A 13,721-nucleotide genomic window follows, 5' to 3' on the forward strand; every position below is an offset into this window, starting at 1 on the left:
CCTAGCGAAGCGTGTCAGAGAACTCCCTGGTGGCAATGGACTTCTCAGGGAGAATAGGCAGGGTGATCGACAACCCCGTGGAAGCTCAGAGCGCCGCCATGGAGGAGGGACACGCGTGGAGGGTGAGTTTTCTCTTCGTCCCGCCGTCCTTGCGTGATGTTTATTTCCCGGGAAGGTATTCTAAGTTTCCAAAAACTGCGGCGTAAACATACCGTCATGTTCAGACTATTGAGCGCACCTGAATATAAGTCGGCTAAAAACAACTGAATAAATCTATGTGTACATATATAGGCCGCAGGTGTCCGCTTTGTAACATGAGATATTTACGCAGTTTTTTTAACTTTTAATTAAATACATAACGTCCGCAAATACGTACTGGAAATGCTTTTTTTTTTCCGAACAGCGCCTGTAACCGGCCGATGAAAAAGATTGATAATAAATAACACATGAAAAGTACATCCATCCATTTTCTTACAGCCGATCGCTGTTCATGCATTCTTTGGCGTCGGAATTGAGCTTCAGAATTTCACAGCCGTTTCATTGGCCGTTTCATATGACGAGGCAGAAAAATAAATCCATGAATTATGGATTTATTAGGTATAAATTAGCTTATAGTCTGGAAATGAGATGAGATGAGATGAGAACAACTTTATTTATCCCGAAGGAAATTGTTGTGCCAGAGTTTCAGCAAAAACATAACAGTAATAGATAATAGTAGGAAGGAGGAAAAATAAGAAATATAAATTGTCTTAACTGTTAACTGTTAACTACAGCGATTTGATGATGACAAATGATGACAAATGATGGTACATCACCACAACTTATCCGGCGCAGATCTAATAGAACAACATCCCAAGCTGTTTACATCATCGCCATTGTTTTTTCTGCCTGGATCCCAAACTAATCCCTGTTATTTCATCTAAATGTGGCATCTCTCTCAGAAGAGGAGTCAACGAATGAACATTCTGGGCTCCCACAGTCCGCTGCATCACTCCTCGCTAAACTCAGGTAAACACGCTGGAATCGAACGGTCGGTAACGAATGCAATGAGCTTTTTGTGACTCGCGCACTTTTTAAAACCTGGAAGCCAAACGGTCGCGCTTATTTTTATCCCATTTAATTGAACGTGTTTTCTTTTTGCAGTCATCCACATAGCTCAGCTGTGGTTTCATGGCAGGATAACCAGAGAAGAGTCACATCGCATTATCCACCAGCAGGGACAAGTAGACGGGTAATTCATCTTTTCTTCGGCTGTAGTTTTTGCCACGTTCACTCTGCGTGAATAAACCATGAAATTGAACACAATTTTGTACGTTTTATGGCAACTCCGCTTTATGTTTTCTTTTTTTTTTTTTTTTTTTTCCTCTCTCCCTGTTCACAGCCTGTTTCTACTGAGAGTCAGCCAGAGTAATCCCAAGGCTTTTGTGCTTACATTGTGCCATCACCAGAAAATCAAACATTTTCAGATTCTACCGGTAGGTCTTTTTGATTTTTGTAACTACACCGTACGGGACTGTTGTTCCAAGCGGTTTTAAATTGAAAGAATATGTAACAATCCCATATGAACTGTGAGTTTATGTCCAAAAGCAGAAGAGAAGGCAGGTGTGATTGTCAGAAATATACTTTTAAAGGGACGGTTGCGTTTCGTTTGTCCGATTCAGGACAGATTCAATTGTTCAAGGCCGTTGGGTGATTTCTTTTCTCTTTTTCTGGCGGCGCTGCGTCGTCCTGCCGACCCCCTCCCTCCGCCGCCGGACCGAATCCACGGCGCGTTTGCAGTGCGAAGAGGACGGCCAAGTCTTCTTCAGCCTTGACGACGGTGCCACCAAATTCACTGACCTGATACAGCTGGTAGAGTTTTATCAGCTCAACAGAGGAGTGCTGCCTTGTAAACTCAGACACCCGTGCACTGTCGTGGCCTTATGACATCTTGGGATCGTGAAACCTTGACCTCCCCCCTTCTCCTCCCCCCCCCCCCCCCTCCATCACTCGACGTGACTCTGCCTAAAAAAACAAACAAGAATCTCTCTGTCAGTTGGTTCTTTATAAGAAGCTGGTGAAATGACTGTTTTCGTCGTCGTCGTTTTATATCGTCGCGAGTCCGCTGGATACTTCTGACTTCTCCGGATTCCTTTTTTGGTTTTGCATGGACGCCGGGAAAGCCGGATGCGGAACTCGTTCGCAGAGTCAAGAGAGAGAGAGAGAGAGAGAGAGAGGACGAAAGAAAAACGAACACTGCCATTCGTGTCAACGCTGTCGCCAGAATCTTCCGCAAATTTCGCTGCCCGTTGTCGCCGGTGAGCTCGGACCCGCGGACCCTCCAAGGTTGTTTTTTTGTTTTTTTTTTTGGATCGCAGCCGAAGCGCGGACTGTTGTTTTTCCCCCTTCATGTGGACAATCAAAAAAAAAAAAAGGAGATTTTAAGCGCTGGCGTGGACCACTCTGCTCCCCGGCAACAGTTTGTCCCGTTCGAACGGTTCGTCGCGTGCGCTCAAAGAAAGATGCTGTAGATGGAGAGCCGATTGTCTCTTTAGTTTTGCACTCATCAAACTGGTAGTGGCCTTTGAGGGTGCGGGACGTCTCCCCTGATGCATTACTTAACTGTGAGATAGTGCCACTGCCTTCTAGTGTCATAGGCATGTAAGGACGTACGAAAATTCAACATTGACGCGACCAGGAGCAGCCAGACCCCCTTTTCGAGGAATCGGAGAGTATCTCTGATTTTTTTTTTTCCCAGGTAAAAGCGGTTAAAGAGGATTTTTAATCAGCAGAAGACGCGGGGAACGTGTTGTTGATCTTCACCTGTCGGATCATTAGAATCGAAACGTCATCCTTTTTTTTTTTTTTTTCCCCGTTAGCCCGGCGCAAAATTCAGTTTTAACTCGTCATCATCAGCATAAGCTACAGAAAGGATAATCCTGTGCTTGGTATCCAATTGCACAGCCGAGTTTTGCAAAATGCTTCTGTCATGCCATTTTGTCACAAACACTTAAGTTAATAAATTTTGTAATCAAATAGACGGCTATGGTTATGATATTGATGGGGGGAAAAGGATAAAAAAAAAAAAAAAGAGATCCCGGGTATGTAGCAGTTAGCAAGTAGGTTCCTTTTTATAATTTGATAAACCTTTAAATGCAAAGATATAATGCTAGCAGTTTTATTTTGAATTTTTAAATCATTTTTTTTTCCTTACTGTCCTCACAAGCAGGAGGTTAACCACTAGCGATTCCCTCAGGGGGTTTACCCGGGTAAAACTGTCAGCAAATCAAAGGAGACGCGCAGCGTTTTTCTCTTTATTCAGTAAAATCAGTCCAGCCCAGAGATACAGTCGATCCTGTGGGAAAGTTTTGCCCTGCTTTTCGATTGTTTTCTTCAAGTCGGAGGATTCTCAAGGAGGATGAGCGTGCAAACAATGGCGGACGGAGAACCTCGCTCTTCCTGGAAAGTAGCAGTTAAATGTCGTCGCTTTTTTTTTCTCTCAAACAAATAATTTTCTTGCGATTGTGACATTTACCAAGTGAATAGAAATATAAGGCCACATCTGTTTTTTTTTTTTTTACATTTTTTTATTAGATTTTTCGAAATCATTTTAAGCCCCCCCCCCCCCCCCCCCCTTTTTTTTTTTTTTTTTTTTACTGTGCCTCCCCCAGGCCTCGCTCTAGGAACACCTGCCTTAAGTTGGCTCCCTCGAGGTGGAAGTCAGCAACTTGATGTCAGGATGTAAACAAATCGGCACAGACAAACCCACATATAAATATATGGATTGGAGGATAATACGGATCCGCAAAAGACAGATCAGCAAACACAACGCCCACTGCCTAACTGACGCCAGTATGTAACCATCAAACAAATGTTCAACTGCTAATACAGCGTCTCTTGCCAATGTATGAGATACAGCTCGGTATAAGTGAAGCCGTGTAATAAATCCTCAGCTCGCCAGGGTTATAATATGCATTTTTTTTATTGAATATCATTCAGGCAGATTTATTTTAATGGTCATTTTGGAGCCTGTAAATCGTGGTGCTTTTGAACTGTGCCAGCTTAATACTGAAAGAGGCTCCTAATATTCTATTCGCATAAATCTGTTAAATATATCTCAGTCACCGTTGAGGTAGCCTGTAGCTTCATCCAAGGAGACCTTTCGAAGTTGACAGGCAAATCTATATAAATGTACAAATGCGGTAAATTCTTTTGCAACCGCTGACTGCATTTCCAGTATATTCACTCATTATTTTATCACTTTTTTTTTTTTTATTGCGGCTCCCGACATGCCCCTGGGCACATTTTTTGATGGACAACAAGAAGAAAAAAAAAATGGCATATCACTCGTACTGAGTTGAATATCAATAGAAACGCCTATCTTTCATCCAACCCTAGAAATAAAAAAAAAATAAAAAAAATCAGGAAAAAAGTCAGGCAAGGTCAGCCAGATCTAATAAGGTTGTTTTCATGCAATTTCCGCTTACGACACAGTGCCTCTAGTTCACCTGGCTCTCGTTTGTCTCAGTTAATCATTAATCAGGTTTTGCAGCAAAACGCAGCAAAGCTGATTTTGTATTAACTTTTCCAATGCTGGGGATTTTTTACAATTCCTGTTCAAGTCGTCCCGGAAGGTTTGGTTCTGAGTCACCAGATCCCTTTTTTTTTTTTTTTTTTTTTTTTTGATGACACTTCCAAAGACTTTTTTTTTTAAATTCAGCTCCTTACAACTGAATCAAGTCCAAACTTTGGAAATAATCTGGAGACAAATCTAGTGCCCGTTCTTGCCTGTTATATAACATTAACCTCCATCTTTTATTCAGCTGCAAACTGACGAGTTATAGTGGGCAAATGAGATGCAGTATAGCCACCCTATATTGACACTCTGTGCATGGTCAGCATTATTTATCAAAAATGCTATGATGAATCATTTAAAGTATTGTTTCAGCTAAATGTATTTATTTATCTGGATGTGACTGATTACTTGAAAATCTTAGATTTCTTTTTCTCAGCGCTGTTCTGTACTGTTTTCTTTTGTCATTACCATGAAATGAATGACCAGTGTGATTTATGATCATGAATCTTATTGTAACACCACAGCATCAATTGAAATATATATATTCCTATTTAGTTTTTTTTTCCTATTTAGGTTATCTAAAAAAAAAAAAAAGAAATCCTCCAACACTTATGAAGTTACATTTTAAATCGCACTGACAGTGTGTGAATGATGTCATTCCAACAGACAGATGGGATGAGATTTTATATATATATACATACATATATATATATATATATATATATATATATATATATATTGGTACCCAAGTTTCCCAAAGTATAATGACTAAGTTAACAATTTAACCCTAAATTAATGACCTTTTAATTTCTTGTCAAAATATTTGGCTTATCTCAGAACCAAGAATGGGCTCAAATTAGAAAATAATGAAAATGCAAACACTTTGGGGAAGCTGGGTCCGATCGGCCTCAACATTTTGACCATTCGATGTTTAAATGCTTTTATTTTTCTGGCAGAGTCAACTCTAATTTCCCTCGACTGTTTTCCCTTATACTTGAATAAGGGATGCTGTATTCCATGTAAAGTAAACTATACCAGAAAGATAGTGTAACATGGACTATGGCTCTGACAACCTAAAAAAAAAAAATGAAGAACTTTTATTTTAGTCAGTAGGTGTTCATTCATTGCATGAATGTAGATCTTGAGTAAATTTTGTACATTTAAGAAATTGATGTCTGATATGTGGCTGTTTGGAGGATGGTGCATAAATTCATATATTAGTAGCTGCTGGAAGTCATCTTAAGATATTCAGATATAGCTGGATTGTCGATGCAAGCTTTTTTTGAAAAAAAACAAAAAACAAAAAAAAAAAACACAAACAATTTCTTGTTTGTTTTTAATATATATATATATAACTACTAATCCCCTGAAAATCAGTCAACCCTACTCCGCTCTGTCGTCAGTTCACCAATTCTATATTCTTATGATGGGGGTCATGGGAGTCATTGTTAACAAGTAAAGAAAGTTGGATTTAAAGGCGGGATTAGTTTTATCCTTAAAGGCTGTCACAGACACAAGGGGGTACGAGTAAATTGGCAAATTAAATTAAATTGGGGAGCAAAAAAAATAGAAAGGTGTTTTTGGGTATCCATGTTTTTACACTTAACAGAAATGAATGTAACTGGGTTGCTCAGGGTTGACGTAGAGCATGTTAAATACTACTGGTCCATCCGATCTGTAGCATTTTCATGCACAGAGTGGGGATGGATTTACAAATATTTTAGCGTCGTTAAGCTGCGAGATGAGACTTTGCTCTGTTATGTGCACTATACGTATCTGCTGGATGTGACTACTCAAGAGATATTGTTTCACACACATCGATTAGGACTCGGTTCTACTTCCATTGTAGTCCATCATATCTTTCAAAGCCTAATAACTTGATAGAAATGTAAGCCACCTGCCAAGGTTCCCATTCAAACTTAAGTCATTGCACAGAGGAAGAATAGCTCGCCGAAAAAACAAAACAAAATCGGGCATGTATTATTTTATCTCCTTCTGCTGTAACAGTAACATCTAATAAAGAAACACACAAAATTAATAGCCGGAGGTCTCGGTTCGGGCACTTTTGGTGCCTCTGGTGACTCCACTCTGTGCAAATCTGACAAATCCGCCACTCAGAGAAGACGACTCTGACTCCCTGCTGTTTGACAAAGACTTGAGTTTGAAAGTTCAGAACTACTTGATCATTAGCGCCCTAAAAAATGGTTCCAGCCACTGATCACTTGAGATACTTAATGCGCTCATTTCTAGCCATCACATTGCAGCTTTGAAAGCAAAATTCCCAGTTTTGCAAAGACGGATTGATCAGTTATTTTCTCTTGTGCATTTTTTTTTTCTTGCTATTATTTCAATGCAAGACATAGTGGCTGAATGAGTAAAGTAAAAACATCTCGCTCGCTCTTTCTATCTCTCTTTCTGTGTGTGTGTATATATACATATATATATACGTATATATATATATATATATATATATATATATATATATATATATATATATATATATATATATATATATATATATATATACACATATATGCACACACTCACACAAACACAGAGTATTATGTATTTCAGGGAACGCAAAAAAGAAAACAGTTACTTTTCTCTTTTTGTAAGGGAGAGCTCCTGTATTCATAATGTGCTTTGCTTCAATCTGTAAATAGTTGAATGGCTTATAAATCTTAAATGTAACCTTTTCAGGTATTTTTGTACAAATAAGGGACTGATATATTCTGTTTATTGTAATTAGAATAAACCATTAATACATTGATATAAAAACATTATCTTTGTGTGTCTCTTGTTAAAAAAAAAAAACTACCACAGTATTGAAAAACTGTTTCCCAAATATAATTCCACCGATGTAAACCCTCAGCATTGTTTGCTATTTTGTAATTATTTTGGATATGCAATGTGTGTGCGTGTGTGTGTGTTGCAAAATCTGGTTATATATATATATATATATATATATATATATATATATTAAAAAAAAAAGTAATGTAAAAAGTAAATCCAGTGAAAATGTGTGTATCCCAGTCTGTCCACTAGATGGCGCTGTTCTGTCACTACATAACATTTGAAAGTGGAAGCCGGGTCTAAAGGGCTTTTTCGTGCAAGACAGTTTACAGTCCGGCGGTTTATCGGGACCTTTGTATAAAAAAGTCAAATATTAAAAGATGGATGACTGGTGTAGAAAAGTGCAAATTTGATGTGGGATCCCCACAATGGAAGCTCTTTTCCAGACCATCTGAGAATTGATCCTTTCAGCCGTGCCATGTCACACCCCTTGGATTATCGGTCATGCAAAACACTGGTTTCCAGGCTTTAACATCAGTTGCACGGACGGGAAAAGCTTGAAGATTTAACACTCACTCTGCTTTCACTGACCTCCGGAAAACAAGGTCAGTTTTCACCTTTTGTTTAGATTGATTTTTTTTTTTTTTTTTTTGTGTGTGTGTGTGTGTGTTTGCCATCTGTCTTCTTATGCTTCCTTCACGGATGTTACAAGAGCGATACTCACGTTTCGGATTTCACGCTTTATTTGCTAATGTAGTCGTACCTGGGTTTTAGTATCTTCACACGGGACAGGAATCAGCCCCGGGGAATGGTTGAAGTGTGAACCGCACGTGTGTAATCACCTGGAAAGCAACAAATGCGAACATATTTAATGCCTTATTAAGAATAAACTGCACTACATCTACTCTATTTTGTACAAATGAGTCTTCTGGAAGTCGTTGTTGAGAAGAGACAGCAGTGCTCATCGATCAGGGTAGCGTTCCTGTCGACTGAGAGGCCGCAGGAGGTGATTTGAAGTTGTTGAAACTAGAATTCTGATTTTCCTCAGTAGGTGGAGGCATGGTTGTACTTTTTTTTTTTTTTTGTGCACGCCATCAATGTGTTGTGTGAATGGATATCAGAAAAACCGGACTTGCTCCACCGCCTGACCTACTGACTGATAAAAATGCTCCTCTGTCCGCTCAGCATGGCTCTCTGGTGTTTGCGATGTTGAGCTTCACTGATTTTTCTCAAATATTCCGAACTCTGTTATTGACCGTCTGCTTGGACGGCGCAGGGGTGTCAGTCAGATGACCCACCTCCGACACGCCGTCTGGAGTTTAACGCCTCCGATGTTACATGAGAAGAGGACGGGAGACGAAACTGACGTTTTTAAAAACACCCGTTGTGGTTTCAGAACTCCTTATCGGTAAAATGAGCGTAGGTTTGGACCTGAGAGTCAGAGAAGCTGTGACCGCAGAGTCCAGATGTCTGGTGATGGATCCAGAATGTCTTCCAGCATTGTCCTGTTTAGAAGCTGGACACACACCGTGTCTTTGTACATTTATAGCATGTGTGTTTGGGGGCGGCTCGGTGGCCTTGTGCAGGATCGCTCTCCACAGGATGGAGGTCACCGGCTCCTCCGCCCTCTTCTTGTCATTGCTTCTCTCCAACTTGGGCGTCCTTCTAAACTCCTTCTCCAGGAGCTCTTCTCGATTCTGCAGATTTTCTGTGTTATCCACCTTTTCTTCTTCTTCTCCTTTGGGCTTTTCCCTTTAGAGGTCACCACAACCTTCTCTGCCTAACCCTAATTCTTTGTATCCTCCTCTCTCACACCAACTAACTTCATATCATCTCTCACTATGTCCATATATCTTCTCTTCGGTCTTCTCTACCAATATATTCACCATCCCTCCTCTTTACATGACCCAACCACCTCAGACCTTCTCTCCAAAACATCTAGCATGTGCTGTTCCTCTGATGGACTCATTCCTGATCTTATCCATCCTGGTCGCTCCCAAGGAGAGCCTTAGCATCTGTTGTACATCCTTTTCTGGTTTTAGTTTTTACATATTACTCCGAATGCCTGTGTGTGTGTGTGTGTGTGTGTGTGTGATAATGTCACACTAATGCTCTTTGATTGGCAGCTGTTCTCCAACTGACAGCAGTCGACAGAGTTCGCCCCCGATCCACTTCCGATGCCTTGCTTGTTTCTGTCAACGAGAGACGTTCAACCCATCCAGATGGAAAAAAATCAACCCACAACGTCATAAAGGCCACGTCTCCATGAAACGAATGTGTTTGGAAACGTTTCCCTCGCTTGTGTGTCCGAAGCATCTCCAGAGTTCCTCCGGTTGTGCACACCTGGCGGGAAGGGATGCTTCCTGAGGGAAGGTGTCTGGATGCAAATGATCTCAATACCTTCGATAAAGAAAGACTGAAAGCATGCAAAGAACAAAACAAACATGTTTCAGAAATTCTTGGCCATCCTCCGAACCTTTTGAAATGACTTATTTGATTATCTTATTCGCAGTTAAATGATCTTCCCTGAAGCGCAGAGAATTGCAAACACATTTCGTGCAGCCAAGAATGACAATGTAATCTTTCTCCGATGAGCCGGTAATCGTACCAAACCTACCAGTCACACGACGGCAGGGATGAGTTCGTGAATCGAGCTTCCGAGGGGAAGCTGCCGGTTTCGATCCCTCCCGTCTGCGTGCAGAAGTTTCAAAACACTGAACGGCTAGTTAACGCCTTGCAGCTCTGACGCCATCAGTCATATGTCAGGGGTGGGCAAACTTTTTGGCTCAGAGGCCACGTTGGCTTTTAAACTCTGACAGACGGGTCGGGTCATCACAAGATATGCTACATATAAAAAAAAAAACAAAAAAAAAAACCGCATTTGTTAACAATGTTTATCGGACTCGTCTGACATTTGCTGGTTTTCAAAACCTTCAAATGTCCAAACCAAGCTGGTTTTGAAAGCTCTGACGTTTGCTTGCATTTCATGCACAAACCAGTTTTTCCCTTGTAACTTCACGTCCAGCTCATTCATGTGTGTCAGTATGTCCACGCTAAAGGCTAAATCCCAAAGCTAATCCGTGTCAATCAACTCAGGAAAATTCTCAAGTAGCTCCAAAAATGAAATAATCTCCTGTTTGAGCTCCCACATTCATTGATCCAATCATTCAATCACATCAAGTATGAATTCTCTACCAATCTTTGGCGGGCCGGATTAAAAAGACCAACGGGCCGGACGTGGCCCGCGGGCCGTAGTTTGCCCATCCTGGTCCATGTGAATAGATGAATGTGGTCCAGTGAAAAGCACCTTAAGGTTCAGAACATTTGCCAGAAGGCACTTGTGCTGTCAGAAGGAAGGATGAGTGTTGTTGGGATTGGAAGGATGAAGTCAAAGTCAGCTTTATTATCAATTTCTCTGCACGTGCTGGACACACAAAGGAATCGAGAAGATGTTTCTCACAATCCCACAATGTCATGAAATTAATAATATAATAGTAATCAAGTGCAAATTAGCACAGTAAACAACAGTCAATTAAAAAGTAAACATGAAACTGAGGTATGAAGTATAAAGTGGGCGCAGATACAGAAAGAGTTGTCGCAGATTTTTTTTAATTTATTGATTTATTGTGGATGATTTAGTGCAAAAGTCAGTAGGTAATGACCTTTAGGTCCAAGGTCATCATGAACTCTTTAAAAAACTGTTGCTTTTCATATCGGTCATAGCTATTTGTTAATATTTGTCGTCGTTTAGCACGTATAAATGTGCCTTTGCTTTCACGCGTCCGAAGTGCACATGGAAGAAAATGGTTGCGTTGCCAACTAATGGGAATATATTTTAAAAAAAGACATCTCTGAATGTCCCGGAACAGCAAGTGCAGTCAGAAAGATCACGTACGCTGCGCTCGTGTGCGTCACCCCGATAGTGGGGTTGTGGCTCGGAATGACACCGACTGCCAAGCCTAAAGGTCAGAGGTGCTCGGAATATGTTTTGGTTTCGAAGATTTCAAACTTCACCTCGAATGATCTTCCTTCTTGTCGTCGCGCTGCGAATTCAGCCGAAGCGGTTCGTCAGTCTTATGTCTTGTCAAGAAACATCTTAGCAGGCTGTGGAGGGGATATCAAACAAAAGCGGACGGTGTTTGTGTAAGTTTAATTATACCGTTAGAAATATATGGAATGATTGTCAAAGGCAGAGAGACATGTTGTTTCAGATACACCTGATTATCTGACTCCTCGCTCAGGATGTTTTGACTTCTGCGCTCCTACTTTATTTATATTTGTCTTTGTGCTGATATTTAACCCGGCGCCTGTATTTTCCTCTGTGTGACCTCGGATTCTTTTTAAATTTTCCATTTTTTTTTTTTTTTTTTTTGATTTTATCCCTTTTAGATTGTACATTTTAGCACTTGCCATTTTATTTGACTGGAAGCTTAAGAGCATACACACACACACACACATTTTACCCAGTGACTGACTTATTTAAGAAATCAATTATTTTATTCCAAAGTAGCATCAAGTGACCTATATTATCAATGGTATTGCACATTTTATTAATCCACCAGATTCAACATCAAATATCAGGCAACATTGTAGAATCGAATATTCCTTTGATCGTCCCAAAATGGGTAAATTTCAACTATTGAGAAAAATAAAAACACACCCAGTTAGGGATGGATGCCGGATCAAAAGTATCAACTAAACAAAGGTTTTAAAATTTACAACAGAAAGCGGACAGTGCAAGAAAAGTTATCAAAAATAGGAAAACCAAGAATAAACAGTGTTAATAATATAAATGTATATATACATATGCATATATATGTATAGATATTTTTTAATTAGAAAAAACTATATGAACAGATAGGGCTTGTAATAACAATTTGCACCTGAATAATATGCCAATATATAAACAGTATAAAATTTTGCAGCAAACAACAGCAATACTTGCCGTAGCGTCAGCACAGAAGTAACACCTGTGGCGTCGGAGCGAGTGGGTGTGAGGAAGAGTGAATGAATGGAGTAGATGAATGAATGAATGAATGAATGAAAGAGAAGTCTATTGAAAGCAGAGCTGGGTGTTAAATAGCCGAACAGCAGCTGGCAGGAAGGACCTGCGGAATCTCCCGTTCACACACTCGGGGTGAAAGAGTGTGTCGCTGAAGGAGCCGCTCAGTGGCGTCATGATGTTCTACATGGGGTTGGAGGCATTGTTCATCAATGATTCTGGAGCTGAGCTCCTGCCCTCCCGTCTCCCACCGCCTGCAGGACACAACTAGCCTTCCTCAGCACTTTAAGATAAGATAAACTTTATTGATTCCCATGGGGGGAAATTTTTTTGTCACAGCAGCGGAACAGTTAGAAGCGTCAATTAATACGACTGTAAATGGAGAGACAATTAGAAGACAGCAAAAGAAAAAAAATAGCAAAAAAAATAAAATTAAAATAAAAAAATTGGAGAAATAAAGACAGTAAAGGTGACAACCAATACTAAACGACAACATAAACAGAGTGAAAATAATAATGACAGGAATAAAAGAAATAAACAAAAATAGGCATGATGTGAATGGGTGACATGAGATTGTGGAAGCGCAGATGCTCCTGCTTTGAAATCTAAAGCAGGGGTGTCGAACTCATTTTGGTTTGACGTGAAGGGGGACGGACCAGTAAAATCATAGCGTAATTACCACAAAGGAACACCAGGTCCAAATTTTTCCTTTGTTTTAGCGTAAAAGAGAACAGGTAAATGCAATGAACTGTTCCTTTAAAAAATACTAATGAACAACCTGAGATTCATGAGGTGCAATTTCAACAACACCATGCCTCAGTTCTGTCTTCTCAGTTCTCCGTGCATTTCGTTGTATTTTCATAGCGGCACCCAAACTTGCTGCATCCACACCGAGCATACAGGTTTCTTATTAAGCTCGACCAACAAATAAGATTTTCATTGGAAAACCCTACACTCCATGTCCTCTTTTCTCTTTTTTTGACAACGACGACTTGCTGATGAGGACGTCGGGGCCAAACGGAAAAACAGGTACATTTCTAACAATAAGTAACTGTTATTTACAGAACCGGAAGCTGCATTGCTGCCATCTGCTGTTGTGCCGTGTTGCCAACATTGACTAAAACAGTGCAAACTGGCAGACGATATAGAAACTGCATTTTTATTTTCATGATTTTTCAGTACTTCTTTTCACATTGTAGATTTACGCAATGGGCCGGACTGGATCCGCCGGCGTGCCCGTACCGGCCCGCGGGCCGTACGTTTGACACCCCCCAGTTTAAAGAGTGATCTTCTTCTTCTCAGCCGCTGAAAGGCTGCCGCTCCTGCAGACCACGCCAAAGAAAGAGGCTGATGCCACTCCAGTGTGGAAGA

The 13,721-nt window shown here is 40.4% G+C and overlaps 1 protein-coding gene across 4 annotated transcripts in view; it reads left to right on the forward strand.

Moving 5' to 3' along the window:
• grb10b (growth factor receptor-bound protein 10b) overlaps window positions 1-3,950 on the forward strand; it is a 62,137-nt gene extending 58,187 nt beyond the window's left edge. For 2 of the 4 annotated variants that reach the window (XM_086156050.1, XM_086156051.1), the window contains exons 13-17: window positions 6-122; window positions 942-1,008; window positions 1,144-1,231; window positions 1,382-1,475; window positions 1,780-3,950. In XM_086156050.1, the coding sequence (XP_086012176.1) occupies window positions 6-122; window positions 942-1,008; window positions 1,144-1,231; window positions 1,382-1,475; window positions 1,780-1,926 (513 nt within the window). In that variant the 3' untranslated portion in view covers window positions 1,927-3,950. The remainder of the gene's footprint in view (window positions 1-5; window positions 123-941; window positions 1,009-1,143; window positions 1,232-1,381; window positions 1,476-1,779) is intronic. The other 2 variants (XM_086156052.1, XM_086156053.1) reach the window with 2 other exon arrangements.
• Window positions 3,951-13,721: the final 9,771 nt, after the last annotated feature.

The sequence above is a fragment of the Fistularia commersonii genome, chromosome 11 (assembly GCF_037954325.1).
Source record: "Fistularia commersonii isolate RoL2024-O1a breed Wild chromosome 11, RoL_Fcom_v1.0, whole genome shotgun sequence".
NCBI classification, from domain to species: Eukaryota; Metazoa; Chordata; class Actinopteri; order Syngnathiformes; family Fistulariidae; genus Fistularia; species Fistularia commersonii.